Source organism: Trachypithecus francoisi, unplaced genomic scaffold, assembly GCF_009764315.1.
Source record: "Trachypithecus francoisi isolate TF-2019V2 unplaced genomic scaffold, Tfra_2.0 Lachesis_group13, whole genome shotgun sequence".
NCBI lineage: Eukaryota > Metazoa > Chordata > Mammalia > Primates > Cercopithecidae > Trachypithecus > Trachypithecus francoisi.
In genome coordinates this window covers 8,001,108-8,019,885 of record NW_022681458.1, presented here as the reverse complement: position 1 = coordinate 8,019,885, position 18,778 = coordinate 8,001,108, and the positions used below count along the sequence as shown (strand labels likewise).

General features: G+C 44.5%; 1 protein-coding gene across 2 annotated transcripts in view; it reads left to right on the top strand.

The window, feature by feature from the left end:
- Positions 1–18,778, top strand: part of TRPM8 (transient receptor potential cation channel subfamily M member 8) — a 91,740-nt gene that overhangs the window by 53,756 nt on the left and 19,206 nt on the right. For both annotated transcript variants that reach the window (XM_033229816.1, XM_033229817.1), the window contains exons 18-21: positions 923–1,064; positions 2,532–2,703; positions 5,154–5,331; positions 15,837–16,027. In XM_033229816.1, coding sequence (XP_033085707.1) covers positions 923–1,064; positions 2,532–2,703; positions 5,154–5,331; positions 15,837–16,027 — 683 coding nt within the window. The remainder of the gene's footprint in view (positions 1–922; positions 1,065–2,531; positions 2,704–5,153; positions 5,332–15,836; positions 16,028–18,778) is intronic.

Genomic DNA, 18,778 nt, shown 5'->3' with positions numbered 1-18,778 from the left:
ACCATGGTTTGCATTGCCTAGCCTGCATCCCAACTGGCCTGTTGTCCCCAAATAACTTTTAAGATAAAGCTAGCAACTGGGCCATGGTGGCTTACACCTGTAATCCAAACACTTTGGGAGGCTGAGGTGGGAGGATCACTTGAACCCAGGAGTTTGAGACCAGCCTGAGCAACATAGCGAGACCCTGTTTCAATTTTTTTAAAAAAGATAAAGCTAGCAATTATATATGAGTAGTACTTTCAAATGATGTCATTTTGTAAAGAAGCTTAACCATTCATATTTACACTTATACAGAATGAGATGGTTTACAATGATTGTTCACTCTCCAATTTGAATGGGGTAAAAATGTCAATTTCCTCATCAGATAGCCTCCCTTTCTGGTTGGGTTTAAGGTTCCAGCATTTGAGCCACAGTTGGTTGGACATGATTCTAGATGATTCCAGTTAGAAAGCACAGATGGCTTTCAATGAGCACATTAGCAGGTGGTTAGATAATCAAATGATCTGGTGCAAATGAGGTAAGTTCCATTAGGGGAAAGCTGGCAGGGTGAAGTCCCAAATGGTCATGGGGATGGGCTGGGGGTTGGCATCATTATAGAAGCCTTGTGAGTCAGGGAAGTTAGCAATAGCATGGTTAGGTTCCTGCAGTAGTGTGTGAGGATGGCGGGCTAAAGAGACAGGAACCTCTGAGAGCTCAGTTTGGTGAGATGTCTTTGCTTTTCATGTCTTTTCATGTCCTTGACTATACTTGAGTCCATGAAAGCAGAAGATCATGGCCTTTGCTGGGTGGTGTTTCTGGCCTGTTTGCACTCACTCAGCCTTCCAGCTCTTGCCTGTTTTTTGAAATTGGGTTATTTTTAGAAACAAAACTTTGGAATGTTTTGTCAATATCTCATGAATTCTGTTCCTTCTTTTTCCCCTAGGCTCCACTCTTCTAATAAAAGCTCTTTGTATTCTGGACGAGTCATTTTCTGTCTGGACTACATTATTTTCACTCTAAGATTGATCCACATTTTTACTGTAAGCAGAAACTTAGGACCCAAGATTATAATGCTGCAGAGGATGGTAAGAATCAAGAATATTTGTAGTCATCATTTCTCTTGTGGGGCCCAGAGTTCTTTTAATGGTTGACAGGAGGATTTTGTCCTTAGAATGACTGTTGCATTTCACCATCAGTAACATTTGCTTTCTTTGATGTATTTCATCAGGGGCCTCTCCCAGGTTAAAATTTAATGAAAGATGGTTGTGAGGAGCAAACAGTGTCATTTAGTGCACTGTTAACAAATAACCTCATACTTATTTAGATTTTACACTTTACAATGTACATTCATTTGAGTCTTGACAGTTTGCTAAGAGTGTGAGCGGGGGAGAAACTTTTATGCCAGTTTTATACATGGGGACAGTTGAGTGCAAGGAGGACTGTGTTTGTTTAGAGACAAGCGGTGAGCTAGATGCACAGTGAGGATTAGAACCTGAATCATGTAACTGTGTAATATAGATACAGGGAAAGGCTATAGCAGGTTTGTTATATATACACGTAATAGAAATAATTACACACGGATGGTGTTGCTTTCCTAAACTTGTTTTCCAGATGACCCAAGCCTCCACTGTTTCTGTCTTTAAATCAGATGAGCATTTAGATGAGCTCATCTGGAAGATCCATTCCAACACTGAGGTTCTTTCAGTTTGTGGTTTTAATTCAAAGCATTTCTGGGACATCCAGTCACCATGAAGTCATGCTATGTGTGCACAAAATTTAAAAAAAATGAAACGGTCCATTCTTGTCTAATAAGGATAGCTTTTATTTTATTTTATTTTATTATTATTATTTTTTTGAGGCGGAGTCTAGCTCTGTCGCCCGGACTGGAGTGCAGTGGCCGGATCTCAGCTCACTGCAAGCTCCGCCTCCCGGGTTCACGCCATTCTCCTGCCTCAGCCTCCCGAGTAGCTGGGACTACAGGCGCCCGCCACCTCGCCCGGCTAGTTTTTGTATTTTTAGTAGAGACGGGGTTTCACCGTGTTAGCCAGGATGGTCTCGATCTCCTGACCTCGTGATCCGCCCGTCTCGGCCTCCCAAAGTGCTGGGATTACAGGCTTGAGCCACCGCGCCCGGCCAAGGATAGCTTTTATTTTCCAAACAAACAAACAAACCAACAAACTATGAAAATAATTTTGGGGTTAAAAGTGTATCAAAATCATGAGGTATAGGGGCAGAGAGGTCCTCCAGAACTTAGATTCCTCCTTTGCTCTAGAGCTGGGCTCCCACTCAGAAAGCTGCTGTTGCTGGGCTGGTTTGGAGATCAGTAAGCAAAAATGCATCCAACCGGTTTTAACTCTGGAAGACAGATGTCTTAAGATCCAAACATGATGATGACCGCCTTTGTCAATTAGTCAGTGAACTCTGGGTGACTTAGATGCTCTGAAGCCTGGAACCGCTGCTCTTCTCCATGGCCCACTGAGGACAGCCAGGCCAGGGGGACTTGCCGACTGTGGGCACAGTCCTGACTGCGCTCTCCTGTCCTCCCCCGACAGCTCATCGATGTGTTCTTCTTCCTGTTCCTCTTTGCGGTGTGGATGGTGGCCTTCGGCGTGGCCAGGCAAGGGATCCTCAGGCAGAACGAGCAGCGCTGGAGGTGGATATTCCGTTCGGTCATCTACGAGCCCTACCTGGCCATGTTCGGCCAGGTGCCCAGTGACGTGGACGGTAAGCCTAACTTGGGTCAGGTGGAAAGAGCTTGGACGAGGCATTTGTTCCCTGAACCAGCCCCCAGGGCTGCCCCAGAGACCGCACTTCAGAAGCATGCATGTGAAACAGACTCCAGCACCACATAGTAAAAAGTAGCTCCTCGAAACCTCTTCTTTGCTCTTAAGCAAGATTTTCCATCAGCCTTGCAGATGGTGCTCAACATTTCAATTGTTAAACCTTTTCAAAAATAGTGATTCTGATATTTTCAATAACAATGTGGTAATTGAAGGCAACAAGGCTTACTAGTTTAGAAACGAGGGTTGTGAGTTGTACTCACCCATGTGACAGAGTGATTGGGCTCCCATTTCTTTCAAAAAGAGCAACACTGGAAAATCCACATTGGAACCTGGCATTTAGACTTCCGGCGTTAGTTAGTCCACTGCCAACTGGTTTTTGGAGGCAGGCTGATGGTGGCACAGATGGTTTTAATTTGCCCACACCCGATTTACAGAAGGAAAGTGAGGGGCTATGTAAATTGTGTGTGTTTTGGATGGCGGGCTGAAGCATCTTTAGGATGCGGACAATAGCCTTGGCTCGTCATTTCCTGTCCTGCCGCGATAAAACCTTCCTGGTTTCCCTGAGCCAGAGCCTGCTCCTGGTCACAGTTCTTCATGCCTGTTGTTTTCTCTGTGATCCTCCTGGCCTCATAAGTCTCTCTGGCCCCGTCTGCTGAAGCCTCTTCCAAGACCTTAGAAACAACTCTTTTCCCCTGCAGTGGCGGAAAGGCACCTTGGTCTTGTCACATCCGGTCTGCACACTGTGCCTGCCGCTTTACAGAAACAGATGCATTTCGTCCTCATAACAACCCTCCACGTCTGTGGTTTTAGTTCCATTGGAATCTAAAGAGGAATTGGCAGGTGGGGTTCAGATCTAGGGTAGCCACTCATGTGCTGTGTGCCCCCGGGAAGCGACTCCACTTTGCTGTCTCTGTTTCATGGGCAAAACTGGTAAAGCACCATCTTCTCTCTGGGGCCTTTCACTGGCCGGCATGACCCCACACACACTCGGATGAGGATCTCTGGCACAGAGCAGCTCTCAGAGGCCAGACGTTTGTACCCAGTGCCCCCTCCTCTGAGATTTCTCAGACGCACCTTGGCACATCCTAATGAAAGGGTCCTGATGCTCACTTCCAGACCCAAACTTCCCCCAGTGTCCTCCTGTGAAGTTCTGCTGCCTGCATCCACACAGTTGAGTGAACAGAGCTGTCAGAAGCCTCAGTGTTGTGCCTAACACCTTCTCGGATTTCATTCCCCGCTATTCAATTCATCCACTAGTTTTGTTGATTTTTATCTCCCAAATGTTTTTTTGAAATCTGTTTTTTCCGTCACCACTGCCACCCTGCAAGCCATCCTCATCGCTTGCCTGCCTGAGTCTTAGGTACAACCTCCTCACCTTCCTTCCCCTCAAACCCCTTCTGATCTGTGCTGCAGCCAGGGAGATTCTTTGGAAAAGGGAATCTGACGTGTCATTCCTCTGCTTAAAACAGCCTCATGGCTTCCCATCACTTCAGTGTAAAAATTTCAAAAATAGGCCGGGGATGGTTGCTTATGCGTGTAATCCCAGCACTTTTGGAGACTGAGGCGGGTGGATCACCTGAGGACGAGAGTTTGAGACCAGCCTGGCCAACAGGGTAAAACCCTGCCTCTACTAAAAATTAGCTGGGTATGGTGGCATGCACCTATAGTCCCAGCTACTCGGGAGGCTGAGGCAGGAGAATCACTTGAACCTGGGAGGTGGAGGGTGCAGTGAGCCAAGATCGTGCCACTGCACTCCGGCCTCAGCATCAGAGCGAGATTCCGTCTAAAAAAAAAAAAAAAAAAAAGATGTTAAAAGTTAATATGTCTGCTCAGTGCACATCTTATTCTCTCATTTCCACTGATGTTTACAACCCCCACCTCGCTCCCACCACAGGGCCTTTGCACATGCTGTTGCCTCTGTGGGGTGCTCTAGGCTCCCACCCTCCCCATTAGTTCATGTTCCTGTTGCTAATCCTCTGCTCTCAGTTCTGAGACCCTTCCTCCTTAGGAAGCTGCTCCTGGATGAGCTGTCTCAGTTTATGCCCCTCAGAGCACTGTGTGTGTCCTTCTTAGCACTTTTCATGGGCTGAGACTTTAAATGTGTGTGGTTGATTATCTGCCTATCCAAAGAGGCTGGAAACTTTTTGAGGGCAAAGAACATGTTCACTTGGCCCTTCCTTTTATCTTGATCTTGTTCTTAGTAGCTGCTCAGTAAATATGCATTGAGTGGATGAACAGGTGATTCTAAGGACTGTGACTTGTTTGGATAAAGTGCCTTAGAACATGACCTAAGACATTTCATGACCATCACGTTCTTGGGACCCTGGGGATGCCATCACTCTCACCCCTCCAGAGGGTCCTCACTTTGCCTCTTGGTTTCTACATCCTCAGGTACCACATATGACTTTGCCCACTGCACCTTCACTGGGAATGAGTCCAAGCCACTGTGTGTGGAGCTGGATGAGCACAACCTGCCCCGGTTCCCTGAGTGGGTCACCATCCCCCTGGTGTGCATCTACATGTTATCCACTAACATCCTGCTGGTCAACCTGCTGGTCGCCATGTTTGGGTATGTGTTCAGTCACACGTTCACTGATGTCTACCGTAGGCCAGGTCCCGGGCCAGGCCGGAGGTGCTGGGAGCATCGCAAAGGTCCCACCCTTGAGGAACATACTTTAGAGATCTTCTGGGGGATTGGTGGACTAGAGGGAGTGGGGCCTTTTTAAAGGGACCATATTAAAAATATAAGCTGTGCCTTGAGTTTATTTGACACTGAAGACAAGCACCTGTGACAATCTCCATCAAATCCAGGCTACGTATTTGACATCCATTTAGCAAGCTCTTTGGAGCTCCGTGAAGTTGGTGATAACATCATCCCTTGGTGACAGAAATGTGGTTTAACTCGTCTCCAAGGTGCCTTATATGCTATGGGGCTCAGTGGTATGGATTCTAGGATTCCAGGACTCAGGCTTTAGTTAGTTACTGTTTTAAATTTCTCAGTTTAAATCGGAATACAAAGAGCAGAGACAAGAGAATGACTCTCCTTTAGGGCTCATGCCTGATGAGGTTGGAGGGAATAATATGGGTAATTCTTCTTTATACATTTAGAAAATCAGGTTTTTCATTTCCTCTCCATCTTTCTTAGGAGGGTTGCAAAGAGCCCCAGTGGCAGTTTCAGTGGGAGAGCCTTAGTTTTATATTGTTCCTTTAAGGTATATCAGCATTTTAAGTGCACAATCCCGTCACTGTCAGAAATAAAACTAACCAACAAATATGCACATTTAATATATTATTTGTTAAACCTTTGGGTGGAAGGGAACTCTTAATTCAAAACCAGAAACCTAGAAACTCTGAATGAGAAGATAAACATGTTTGATTACATAAAACAGTTTAATATAATAACTGATAAATTAGTGGAAATAACTGATAAATTAGGGGAAATGTTTGCGTATAATGAATTTCCTAATAGAGAAAGAGCTCCTGTGAATTTATAAGAGAAAGGCAACCCATAGAAAACTTGTCAGAGAAAATAAATAATTCAGAGAAAGAAAAGTCCAATGGCCAATACGCGTATAAAAAAGGACTCAATTTTGTGGATAGGAAACAAATGAAACAATGTTTCAGATGGAAACAATGAAACACTGTTTTGAACCCAGCAGATGAACGAAAGTTAAAGGGAGTCTCTGGTGTTGGGATGACGCTGGAAAATGGACATTGCTACTGGGAACCTGACTCACTTCCTATTCTTAGGAAAGTAATTGGTAAATAGTTATTAAAGGAAAAACATGCAAACCTCTGTTGGAACCTCTCACATCTGGGAATCTGTCCTAAAGATGGATGTACAAAGGTGTTTGTTAGATCACTATTTGATGTCTATCACTAGGGAAAGGTTAAAGAAAGTGTGCTGTATCCACACTGTAGAATATTATGCCGCTCCTAAAAGACAAAGTTTGATCTGTATCTATTAACTTGAAAGGATGATATTTTTTAAATATAAAAAACAAATTTCAAATTAATTTTATGGCATAATATTGTTTTCTATAACAGTAAAAACATGGACTTTAAAAATCAAGTATGTACTTCACTGGTTACAATGAGCACACATGACATTCATAATTTAGAAAAGAATATAAGGAAAAGACAATTGTAAAATAGAGCCCTGAAATTCCAAGATGCCCAAGGACTACAGAGGAAAGTCACCTGCCGTATCTGGCCAGTGGCCTCCCTCTGAGCAGGACTGTGTGGAAGCACATACCTCTGGGGACGTCACATATCAAAAGGACTGAGCAGTGTGTTGCCATCTGGTCTCCCAGTGTCTGGAGATGTCCTTCTGCAGTCCACTCCAGTCTTCTTTACACTGTGACCAAAAGTGATGTTTCTAAAATGTCGCTGATACGGTTTGCCCGTTTCCCCCCCCAGTCTCATCTTCAATGGTAGCTCCCATAATTCCCTCATGTTGTGGGAGGGACCCAGTGGGAGATAATGGAATCATGGGGGGCAGTTTCCCCCATACTGTTCTCATGGTAATGAGTAAGTCTCACAAGATCTGATGGTTCTTTCACTTGGCTCTCATTCTCTTTGCCTGCTGCCATCCACGTAAGATGTGACTTGCTCCTCCTTGCCTTCCATCATGATTGTGAGGCCTCCCCAGCCAGGTAGAACTATGAGTCCATTAAATGTCTTTTTTTTTTTTTTTTTTTTTTTGGTAAATTGCCCAGTTTTGGGTATGTCTTTGTCATCAGTGTGAAAATGGACTAACACAGTCATTGTTCTGCTTAAAATTTCGGAAGGATTTCAGTATTTCCCTACAGCATTCAGGATAAATTTCAGGCTTCTCAGCTTCCCCACCATGCTCATTCCCTGCTGTCTGTCCCCTGGCAGGCCTCCCATATGCTCGTCCTTAAACGGGGTGATCTGCCACGCCTGATGCTTTGCACATGCTTGTCTTCTCTCTGGATTGCCTGTTCCATCCTGAACTTCTCTTCCTGCCCGGTTCCTGCTTGCTCTTTACAGAGACAGGAATCGTCTTTTGCCAGGGTGGTACCTGATGGCCTCCCCACTCTACACAGAGGCTCTTTGAGTCCCTGCGACACTTCTTTACTCGCATAGTAACAACCTTCTCTCCTTGCAAACGGTGAACTCTGGAGGGTGAAGATTGTGACTGCCATCTCAGCACCTGGCACTTTGTGGGTTTATTCAGTGAATGAAAAAAAATGGGTTCTTACCCATGTTTAGTTCATTATTTAGTTATTAGTTATGAGCTTAGTTTCCTGGTGTATTATATACTGAGAAGCATCAATGGTGAGTAACAAATCAGCAAGAGAATCATCACGTAAATGTTTAACATCTGCTCTGTGCTTGGTGTCTGGGCCATGAAGATTATGTGGCTGCTAGTTCCACATGGCCCTAAGGAGGGAAGGTGAAACTCTCCTTCACCACCTAGCTGGTGGCAGGGAGGGACTTGGGCATCCAGAAGCCTGTCTGACCCACAGGCAGCCAGCCAATGTCATGATGTCCAAATGGTGTCCAAACATCAGAGGGGCCAACATCTGAGCTGCAGAGAGAAGCAGCAGGTGATGGGTGATTATGTCTCCACAAGAGAGGGAAAAAAAGCAGACCAATCCCAAAACCTGAAGCAAAGGCGAGGGGGAAGTGGGATGGCTTCAGGCCTTTCCTTACAGTGATAAGATATTGCAGCTACACTGCATAGTCCTGTAAGAACTTACCACTAACTATATTTACAGACATTAAACAAAAAGACCGACAGCTCCTAAAGCCATGGCCTTTGAGTTATGCTAACTCGGTAAATCTCAGCGAGGCACATGGTATTTAGAGCTCTCTTGAATCTACACACTGTGAGCTGTCTGAAGGAGTCATTCACGAGAACCGTGGCACTTTTGTAATCCATTACCTGCATTCTGATAATGAAATGATTGAATTTGGAGCTGAGCAGGATGGGAGCCTCGTCTGTCACTTTCAGGTGAAGGAGATGAAGTCCCAACAGCTGAGTGACTGTGGTCCTGGCCGCGCGTTATCTGGCTTAACTCAGGTCTCTTCCCCATGAGGCCAGAGCCACTGCATCACATCCTACTGTTGCCCCAGTAGTCAGTGCTTAAGTGTGACAACTTGCAACATCCCTGTCCTTGGGGAGCCTTCTCGATTAGCTCCGGCTTGAACCAGAGGCCCTTTCCTTGCTAATACCTGTCCGGGAACTCCAGAACAGCGAGAGATGCCGTGTTGGTATCCTTAGGTTAAGTCCTTGGAACACTGTTTCTGGTCATTGTTAAAGTTGTTCAGGGCTTATTCTGTGAGCAGATGGCCCCAGGCTGTGACCCTTCCCTGGCACCACATCAAAATACTCATTTAAAAGCTTAACCATACACAATGGCAACCTTATTAACTGCAATGCAAATGTACCCTTGGGAATTCTGAAGGAGTATTGGAGTGCTCTCTAGATGGTATTCAACAGAGAAAGGAAATGGACGTGAACATCTGTGATTATTCTACATTAAAATTATCGATCACAGGCCCTGTGTGGCTTATCAGAGGCAGGAAGTGAACTTAAAGTCAGTAAATGACTCCAGGTTGACTTACCAGGAGCTAGGGTGTTTATAAGCATTGTGTCCTGAAGATAAGTTCACCCCATGCAGTTCTGAAAAGGACTCGTCAAACATGTCCTGATGTCGAATAGTTTCTAAAAATGTTTTTCAGATCTTAGGAATAATATAAACATGCAGAAAAGTAGAAAGAAGAAAATAATGACTTGATACAAACTAAAGGTTTGAGTGGTGTGTGAACAGTCTAAGGGAGGTTATTGAATTGGGGTGAAAAGGATAGAAAGAAGAGCGCAGATCATTGTAATAGTAACAATAGCTAATATTTATTGAAGCTTTCCCATGCTGGGCACAGGTTCAAGTGGTTTACAGGGGTCACCTCATTTAATGATGACTCATTTTTGTGTAGGTGTGTAGCCGGTGGGCTAGTTCAGGTTCTTGACTTCAGGACAGAAAAGAATTTGAAGGTGAGTCAAAAGTAAAAGCAAGCAAGAGAATGGATTGCAAAGCCAAAACACACTCCAGCATTTGGTCAGAACGGGCCGTTCAAAGGCAAGACAGCTCTGTCTAATACTGGGGGATGTCCCTTTATGGGAAATTTGCATAATTATTCATGAAGGAATGGAAAGGGGTGTTGCTATTAAGCATGTTAGGAGTGGTTTCTTAGACCTGCACGTGCAGTGGCTGTACATGCTAGTACATGTACATCCATCACATGTCTCATAAGCATTTTAAATCTCCACCTGGGGGTGCGTTTTTTACTATTATAATGAGCACAGTTCAGCCCAAGGACACTAATCACAGGTTTCTGTGCTTGTGCAAGTGTGGGGATTCTTCCCTTTTGCTCCTGCCTTTTTGCTGTAGGACGTTCTAACCACGAGCTCAGGATGCGGTCTGTGCACTGTTAGGCAGTTTGTTCTCTTCATCAGTTTGACAAGTTTCTTGTTTCCTGTTAAGGGAGGCTCTGACCACCTCATCCAACCTGCTTCAGGTGCAGGCTGCCTTATTGCCATTTTACACATAAGGAGTGGGAGGCAGAGAAAGGTTAAGTCCCTGCTGTTAAGGGAAGAGATGACATGGAAACATTTGAATATTATGTATATAATGTAATATAATGTAAACAGCATGGAGAGGCTATTTGCAGAGGAGGGAGTTATTAATTGTGAGACTGTTGGCTAGGGGAGCCTAGGATCCGCAGCAGCTGCTAGATGGGGGTGATGTTTGCTTGAAGGATCATGTACCCAGAGCCCGGAGTGTTGGTAGGAGATGTAGAAGTAGGGGAGATAATGTTAGTCTGAGGAGGAATCAAGAGCCAGGGAGGGTGGAAAAGTCCGCAGGAGCTAGGTCATGGAGGGTCTTTTATGGCATATTAAAGAATTTGGACATTTTCCTGAAGGTGAAGAGAAATTTCATGAGTCTTCGTGCAGGTATATGGCACAGTCTTAGTTGCTTACTCTGTTAGCAATATACTAACCTGAATTATCCCTTCCAAAATCAGTGCGATCCAATCGCTGGTCAGCTCTTACTGTTGGCTGTTGTTGGCTTTGTACTTGCTTTTTTGATGTTGCAGAATGAGAGGGGAACCAGGATGTGTTACACTGTTTAACATACACACCAGTGCATCAGAGAGAGCAAAAAGTCAGTGTCACCATGGGCCGTGGAGCAGTACTGGCTAGATATTGCCTGTGTGCTGGGGAAGGAGCGACAAAGGAAAATGCATGAAATCTATGCAAAGTTTGGATGAGGCGTCCATCTGATAGAGAGCTAGCTGACAAGTTCTTGTATTTCAATGTATTTGAAAATTCTGCCATTGTTTTAGCATCTACTTTTTCCTTGCGAATTTTTTTGCAGACTTGGCATTCTGTTCTGTGGATCTGTCTTTATATTTTGTTTTTTACTACCAAATGGCTTTGATTACTGAATTTTTTTTTTTTTTAAATCATTCTAACATCTGTTGTACAAGTTTCCCTCATTATTCTTATTCAAAACTTTTCTGGCATTTCTTCTATATTTAATTGTACAGAGGAGCCTAAGGCTTGTCTTGTGAATTCTTTCTTCTTTCTCCTTCCCCCAAAAATTCTTGTGAATTTTATTGTGATGATGTTAGCTTTGTAGAATCATTTAAGGGAATTTAGCATCCTACTATTGAGAAGAAATGGTATGATTTTCACTTATTCAAACATATATAATTTCCCAGTAAAGTTTTATGGTCTTTTTCATATGCATCTGGCAGATTCCTTGTTACTTTATTTCCAGCCACTTATGGTGGGGGGAAAAAAAGTAAGGTACTTTTTCTATTATGTTTTTTCAGTGACTACTTTTTGGTACATAGGAAGGATATTAAAGTTTTCCTTATTTATTCTGGAATGACTCTCCTTACTAAATTACCTTTCTTTTTTTTTTTTTCTTTTTATCATGTCATGGAAAGTTCCTCCTCTTTTTTGTTTATTAAGCTCCTTTCTCTTTCTTTTCCTAATCAGAAAAGGATGTTATATGTTGCCAGAAGACTTTCTAGCAGCTATTGAAATGCTATTTTTCCTTTTGATCTAGTATTATGATGTATTGTACAAATGATGAATGATATAAATGTTTTTAATATTTAGTCATCCTATTCCATGGTCATGGTGTATTTTTTTTAGCGTACTTCTGGACTTCATTTATGTACAAAGCTATCTAAATTCTAAACGTCTATTCCCTCTTGGTACCATTTCCACTCTCAGTGAGTTTCTGAACTACTGTCCCTCTGCAGGGTCTCTCCTTCCTCCTCCTCTCCTGCTCAGCTGAAGGTGCTCAACTGGTTTCAGGAGATGGACCTCAGCTGTCACTGCACGTCTCCAGCCAGCTGGGTGTTTGCCAAGGACAGGACGCCAAGGGCACAAGATATTGCTGGAGAGATGCACAAAGGGAAAATTGCAGAATTCTCTCAGGGACAACACCAGATGGCCACTGGTTGTCAAGGAGACTTTGAGAACCATCTCAGTTGGGGCGGGTGAGACCCTGGGCATGAGAGATGGTCTGTAAGCCGCTCCGATGCTTGCTTTGCTGAGGGGGTGTATATGTGCTGGCCCAGAAAATCCTTTTCTGCAGAGTTCACTCTCCCCTTTACAGAATTTGAAAACAGTGTCTACAGAACAAAAACATTGTTTTAGGAAAGCAGGTGGAAGCATCACTCCATTAGGAGCCCCCCTCTGGAGAACCCTCATGTCTGTTTGGCTGAGCCCTGGACTGACTTGAGAGAAACAGAACATTTTGGAAGTTGCTGCCGTCTGGGGCAGGTGGACCTCAGTGTATAAATAAATCTCAGCCTAGTCGATCCTGAATATGCATTATTTATGCAAAACGGCTTTTGGGTATTAATGTCCAGTTTTCAGCTGGTTCACTCACACCCCCTGGGATTTCTGCTATTTGTCTGGGAAAGCATTGCTGCTCACTGGATCCACCTTTGCCCTTGAGGTACAGAGGAAGGTACCCTTCCAGCAGGAGGGGCCGTGCAGTCAACCTGGTTGTCCTGAGGAACAAATGATGGGTGACATATGAGGCAGAGCTCTTTAAAGTAGGGAATGATATAAACACAAAGCCTTATTCACGGGCACTGGCCTACGTGCACTATAGCTCAGGGATCACAGACTTTCTCTGTAAGGGCCAGCTAGGGTCATTGGTCAGATGTGTCAAAAGAAGCAGTATTCAGTGATGCTGTACCCACCCGCACTTCCCTGCTTTGTAAAAGCCATTCTTAGCCCATGGACTGTACAAAAACAGGTGGGGAGCTTGGCTTGGTCCCAAGTTGCAGTTTTCCAATCCCTATTTTAGATGATCTAGAAGATATGTTTTTCGCTGACTCCAAGTGGCCACTTAAGCCATGGTGCAATAAATCTCTTCCTACGTGGACTCTGCTGGGCTGCATTTCCACTCTGAGCTCTCTGAGGAAGACGGGGGCCCACTTGCCGGAGAGAATGCTTTCCCCTGCTCTGAGCATCCTGGAAGTTTCTCCTTTCAATAGGACTTATTGCTTCCTTTGGAATAATACCTCAGAAAACAACATCAATGCACGAAAATGGATGCAGTTGTTTTAATTTTTTCTTTGGTGTTAGAGTTCTGAGAAGTCAGTATAATCCATTTTTTTGACCAGATATATAGTCAAATATTCCATTTCCTTTTTTGAAATAGAGCATCTATTTCTTTTTTGGAAATACAATATTGCTTAAAATATCTTCACGTTCATCTCGTCTTATTTTTAGGTTAAATTCCCCAAATTCGAATATTTCAAGTTACTTCTAGGGACGATAATTTGAATGGTAATAGTTGTTCTGGTCCAAGTAGTAAACTCTGATTTCTGGCAAGTTCTTAGCCTGGCCTTCCCTAATCTGGGGCTGCTGCATGCACACCTGTCTCGTTGCAGCAGCAGAAGCATGCAGTGCATTTTGTAGGCAACAGAACCAGCTGCGGACTAGAGAGGGTGGATAATGATGCTTGGTATTAGCCTTAAAGCAACCTGACCTACATTTAGAAGAAATGCCAGGCTGGCTGCTAGATTGGATTGGCTACACGGTAATACATCCCAGTCCTGGCTGTTTTTCGCCTAAGCAATCTACCACTCAGGGATGATATGAGGATCAGTCAAGCAACCAGTTTACATGCCTGGTATAGGAGCTTACATGTAAGAGATGTTTAATAAACATAAATCCTTTCCCTTTAAGGATCTCACCCTGTTCAAGAGGCACTTACTACACGTCTGCCTTACACAGGATCCAGACCCTAGTGTAGATTGCAGAGGTGTTCCATTCATTATTAAACACCAAGATAAACGAAGCTAAACTTTAAGCAAAACCATAACCATTGTCTGTGTAGGTGAGTGTTTTGCAGAGATATCTGACATTTTTTTTTGCTTAAGATATTTAAGTCTAATGTAATATAATGTAATGTACTAAGGTGCAAGAATGAGGTCTCATAACATATGTAATCGATTCTTCTGCCTGACCTCATTGAGGATGTTCCCCAGAATTTGGATAATTGAATGCTTCCCCCATCAGGATTTGCCTTCAAACAGTTCGTTGCAGCTTCTTTGGCTCTTGAAAGGATGATTTGATATTAGCAATAAAAATGTCTTGGATGGTTGAACTTTGCACATTGTCATATACTTTGTAGTTATCTAAAATGCTAAGCTAGCAAGTAGCCCAGTAAAATCCTTTTGAAAGGAAGCACATCTCAAACCCCTTTTTTGAAATAGAGCATTGCTTAAAACATTTCCCGCTCCCCTCTGTGAGGTGGTATCATGTAGCAGTGAGGCAAATAGACGTGGGGCTGGATTGTGGGGTCCAAATCCCGGATTCCACACTTCCTAACTGGGGGACTCAGACAATTCACTTACCTTTGTGGTGCCTCCATTTCCTGATCTGTTCATTGTAGATGATAATAGACATCATAGATAATAGACATACATCAGAGAGTTGTTTGTAGATAAAGCCAATTAATTTAAGCAGACCGCTTAGAACAGTGTCTGGTTTATAATAAGTGTTAGCTATTTTATAGTTTTGGTTTAATTTGTAACAGAGAAATCCTTGGCATTATCTATTTTGGAGTAAGACACAAAATAAACATTTAAATCATTATGGAAGTAATTCATACTCATTGCGCCATGCTGGAAAGCAAATGCAAAAGAGAATAAAGAGTGCCCAAGACGGGATGCCCAAGGTGACCGCCATTTGTGGTTGATCTGTTTCTCTTTGTGAACTGAGATTTGCATAACGAAACCACATTGTAAGCACAAGTTTGAGCCTAATTATTTTCACTTAGCATATATGATAAGCATCTCCCCATAGTAAAACAATTATTCATAACTTTAATGGCTGCATAATGTAATTGTATTGGTTAACTGTAATGTGTGACACATTTTCTTAGTGATGAACATTAAGTTTCTTTCTTTCTCTTTGAGTAGGGGGTGGGGGCAGCTGTTATCTATGGTGCTGGTGGCCAATAGTCACACATATATATTCATTTACATATACATTTTTTCTTAGTATTTCCTTATTCTTAGGTTAAGTTCCCAGAAGTAAAGTCATTGGGTCAAAGGGATGAACATTCTTAAGGCTCTTGATAAACACTAACAAGCTGTTTTCTTCCCAGGCTGTTTACACTTAGACATGGATGAGGGCCACCATGCTAGTTCCAAGGGTGTTGACATCTTGGACCCCTTTGTATCTAACATCATGAGAAAATGAACACAAAAAGAGAATCATTGAAATATCTTGAAATAAAATAATTTTAAAGTTTGTTGAGCACTTTTTTGTGATTAAAAAAATCAAAACACCAAAAGCCAGACACACTTTTGACCCAGCATGATTTGAAGACCACTTTCACTTCCTGCTGAGGTATTTTGGCTCTTGTATCAGTCTGGGTTCTTCTCTCCTGTCTGGACTTAAGCTATTGCAGTAACAGCTTAATACCACTATCGCCATACTTGGCAGTTTAGCGATGAGGCATGCGCAATGCTAAGTCTTGGCCTTCTCTCTTCCCTTGCCAGCTACACGGTGGGCACCGTCCAGGAGAACAATGACCAGGTCTGGAAGTTCCAGAGGTACTTCCTGGTGCAGGAGTACTGCAGCCGCCTCAATATCCCCTTCCCCTTCGTCATCTTCGCTTACTTCTACATGGTGGTGAAGAAGTGCTTCAAGTGTTGCTGTAAGGAGAAAAACATGGAGTCTTCTGTCTGCTGTGAGTGGTTTATCCATGTGGGCTTGGGATCAGAAGCAGCGATTAATTTCAGGGAAGGATGCCTGGTGTGTATCTCAACAGGAAGAAGTTATTCACAAGTTCTTTCACTGTTCACATCTATACATCTGTAAAGATCAGGCATCAGGCCAACCAATGAATTGCCCTAGAGGAAGCGTAGATGAAGAAAGCACTGTGGAACTGCTGGGATAGCCTACTTTGCGGGGAATGAATGACTTTGGGACAGATCGTGTAATAATGTAAATAGTATGTTGAACAGGCAGAATTCATGGGATAGTGTCCAATCATGACTTTGTTTTTGCTTTTCATTGTTCCCATGAAATGTATTCTCTAGGAACCTTTAAACCTGACTCCAGCAGGGTTTGTGACTCTTCTTAGGAAAATGGAAAATCTTACAATTGTTTTACTTGAGAAAACATCATCTCAGTTTAGAAATAGAAACATGTGGCCAGACGCGGTGGCTCATGCCTATAATCCCAGCACTTTGGGAGGTTGAGGCGGGCGGATTGCCTGAGCTCATGAGTTCGTGACCAGCCTGGGCAACACGGTGAAACTCCATCTCTACTAAAATACAAAAAAGTTAGCCGGGCATGGCGGTGTGCGCCTGTAGTCCCAGCTACTCGGGAGGCTGAGGCAGGAGAATTGCTTGAACCTGGGAGGTGGAGCTTGCAGTGAGCTGAGATAACACCACTGCCCTCCAACCTGGGCAACAGAGTGAGACTCCATCTGAAAGGAAGGAAGGAAAGAAAGGAAGGAAGGAAGGAAGGAGGGAGGGAGGGAGGGAGGGAGGGAAGGAAGGAGGGAAGGAAGGAAGAAAGAGAGGAACGTGCAGTTCAATATATTAACCAGTCCATTAATTGCTATTCAGCGGTGAGACTCCCCCTCCCACTCACCCCTCCCAGCTGATGGGGCTGTCAGGGAGGGTGGGCAGTGGGCTTTCCCATTCACCAGCTGTGGAGACTGACCCTCCGCAGCTGGAGCACAGAGGGACAGGATGGGAAGGCCAGCTGAAAGCCTTTTCTTAGTGATGCTGTTCTGGGCTGCTCCATGCCCTCTAGCCTGGCACATGTTTGAAACTGATCCTTGATTGTATGGGCACTCAGGGGTCCTTCAGAGAGTCCCTTGGCTGTCCCCTCTGACCCCAACTCCTAGGACTTGGCCATGTTTTCTCTGGTGGCTGCCCCCACCCCAGCCTCTGGTTTCCAGGTGGACACCCCACAGACTCCACACACTAATCTCTTCAGGAAGGCAGCCATCAACCCATCCACACATCAGACTGTGGATCATTCTGACGCTTATGTGGTCACCTACCTTCTTAGCCCTCACAAACTGGGGTGCAGGCAGCTCCCCACCCAGCCACCTCTCCCTACCCCTGAAGTGGAAGCAGCTGTCAGCCGCATGTCATTTGAATGCAGGCAGCCGGCACCCAGCTCTCTTCCTGGCCCTGCAGGAGCCCACACCAGGCTTGGGCTTCTCCCAGAATCACTAAGCCAGACAATCTTCCTAGCCCGCAGTTACACCTCAACCAGATTAAGCATGCAGGGAGGAAGGGACCTGTTTTTATTCGTTTGGATGTTTGGACACAAAAGAAAAGGTAGAAAGGGTACCCCTGGCCTTTTTCCTCACCCCCTAACCTCAGACCTAAGCCAAGGATCCATCTCTGGGGTGGTGGTATAGCTGCCAACTCCTCCATCAGGCACAGTGCCAGGGCCCATAGGACCTCAGGGGCTCCTGAACATCTTTACATTTTCTTTAAAAGCCAGAAAAAAAAATGAGCCTTTAGATTAAAGAAAGTGTTCTCACATATATTAATGTATTTGTTTTATACCAACTAAGTCATAAAATATTTTTAATATTTTTTTCTGAAGGAAGGGACTCAGGATGGCAAATGTGCCGAGGGCGTAGGGTGACCATCTTGTTGTGGTTTGCCCAGGACTTCCCCATGCAGTACTGAGAGTCCTGCATCCTGGGAAACCAGTTAGGATGAGCAGCCTACGTCCAACCAGTTGAGGTGCCAGCTAGTGCCCATCCAGTTAGGGTGAGCAGAGTGTACCCATCCAGTCAGGGTGAGCCGCCTGTGCCCATCTAGTTAGGGTGAGCAGATTGTACCCAGCTAGTTAGGGTGAGCCACTTGTGCTCATCCAGTTAGGGTGCCAGTTTGTGCCCACCCAGTTAGGGTGAGCACCCTGCGTCCATCTGATTAGGGTGAGCAGCTTGACCCCATCCTGTTAAGGTTAGCAGAGTGTGTACCCATTCAGTTAGGGTGAGCTTATGCCTATCTGCCCAGGACTATCCCAATTGTAGCATGGAAATTTCTGCCTTCTGGGAACCTCCTTGGTTTCAGGGACTGCTGGTCACCCTTCTGGTCTTAACGTGGCCCCGTGTGCTGACAAGGGATGTAGAGTTAATGACTCGGGTTGGACCATGCTTTGGTACCTTCAGGATTTTCATTTTCAGTTACCTTCTTGTGAAAAAAATAAAGGAGGGCCGTTTTAGGTCTCTAAGTGAATCAGTTATATATAATTGTGTAACAAGTCACCCCGAAACTTGGTTTCCTGAAGGCATTTATTTGCCCTTGATTCTGTGGTTCCATCCTAGGGCGAGGCAGGGCAGGGCTGGGCTGGGCTGGCTGCCTCTGCTCCTTGAAGAATCCAGTGGTTGGAAGCTGAGCCCCAGGCTGGCTGGTCCGGACGTCCACACACATTCTCACGTGCAAGGCTGGCCAGGCAGCAC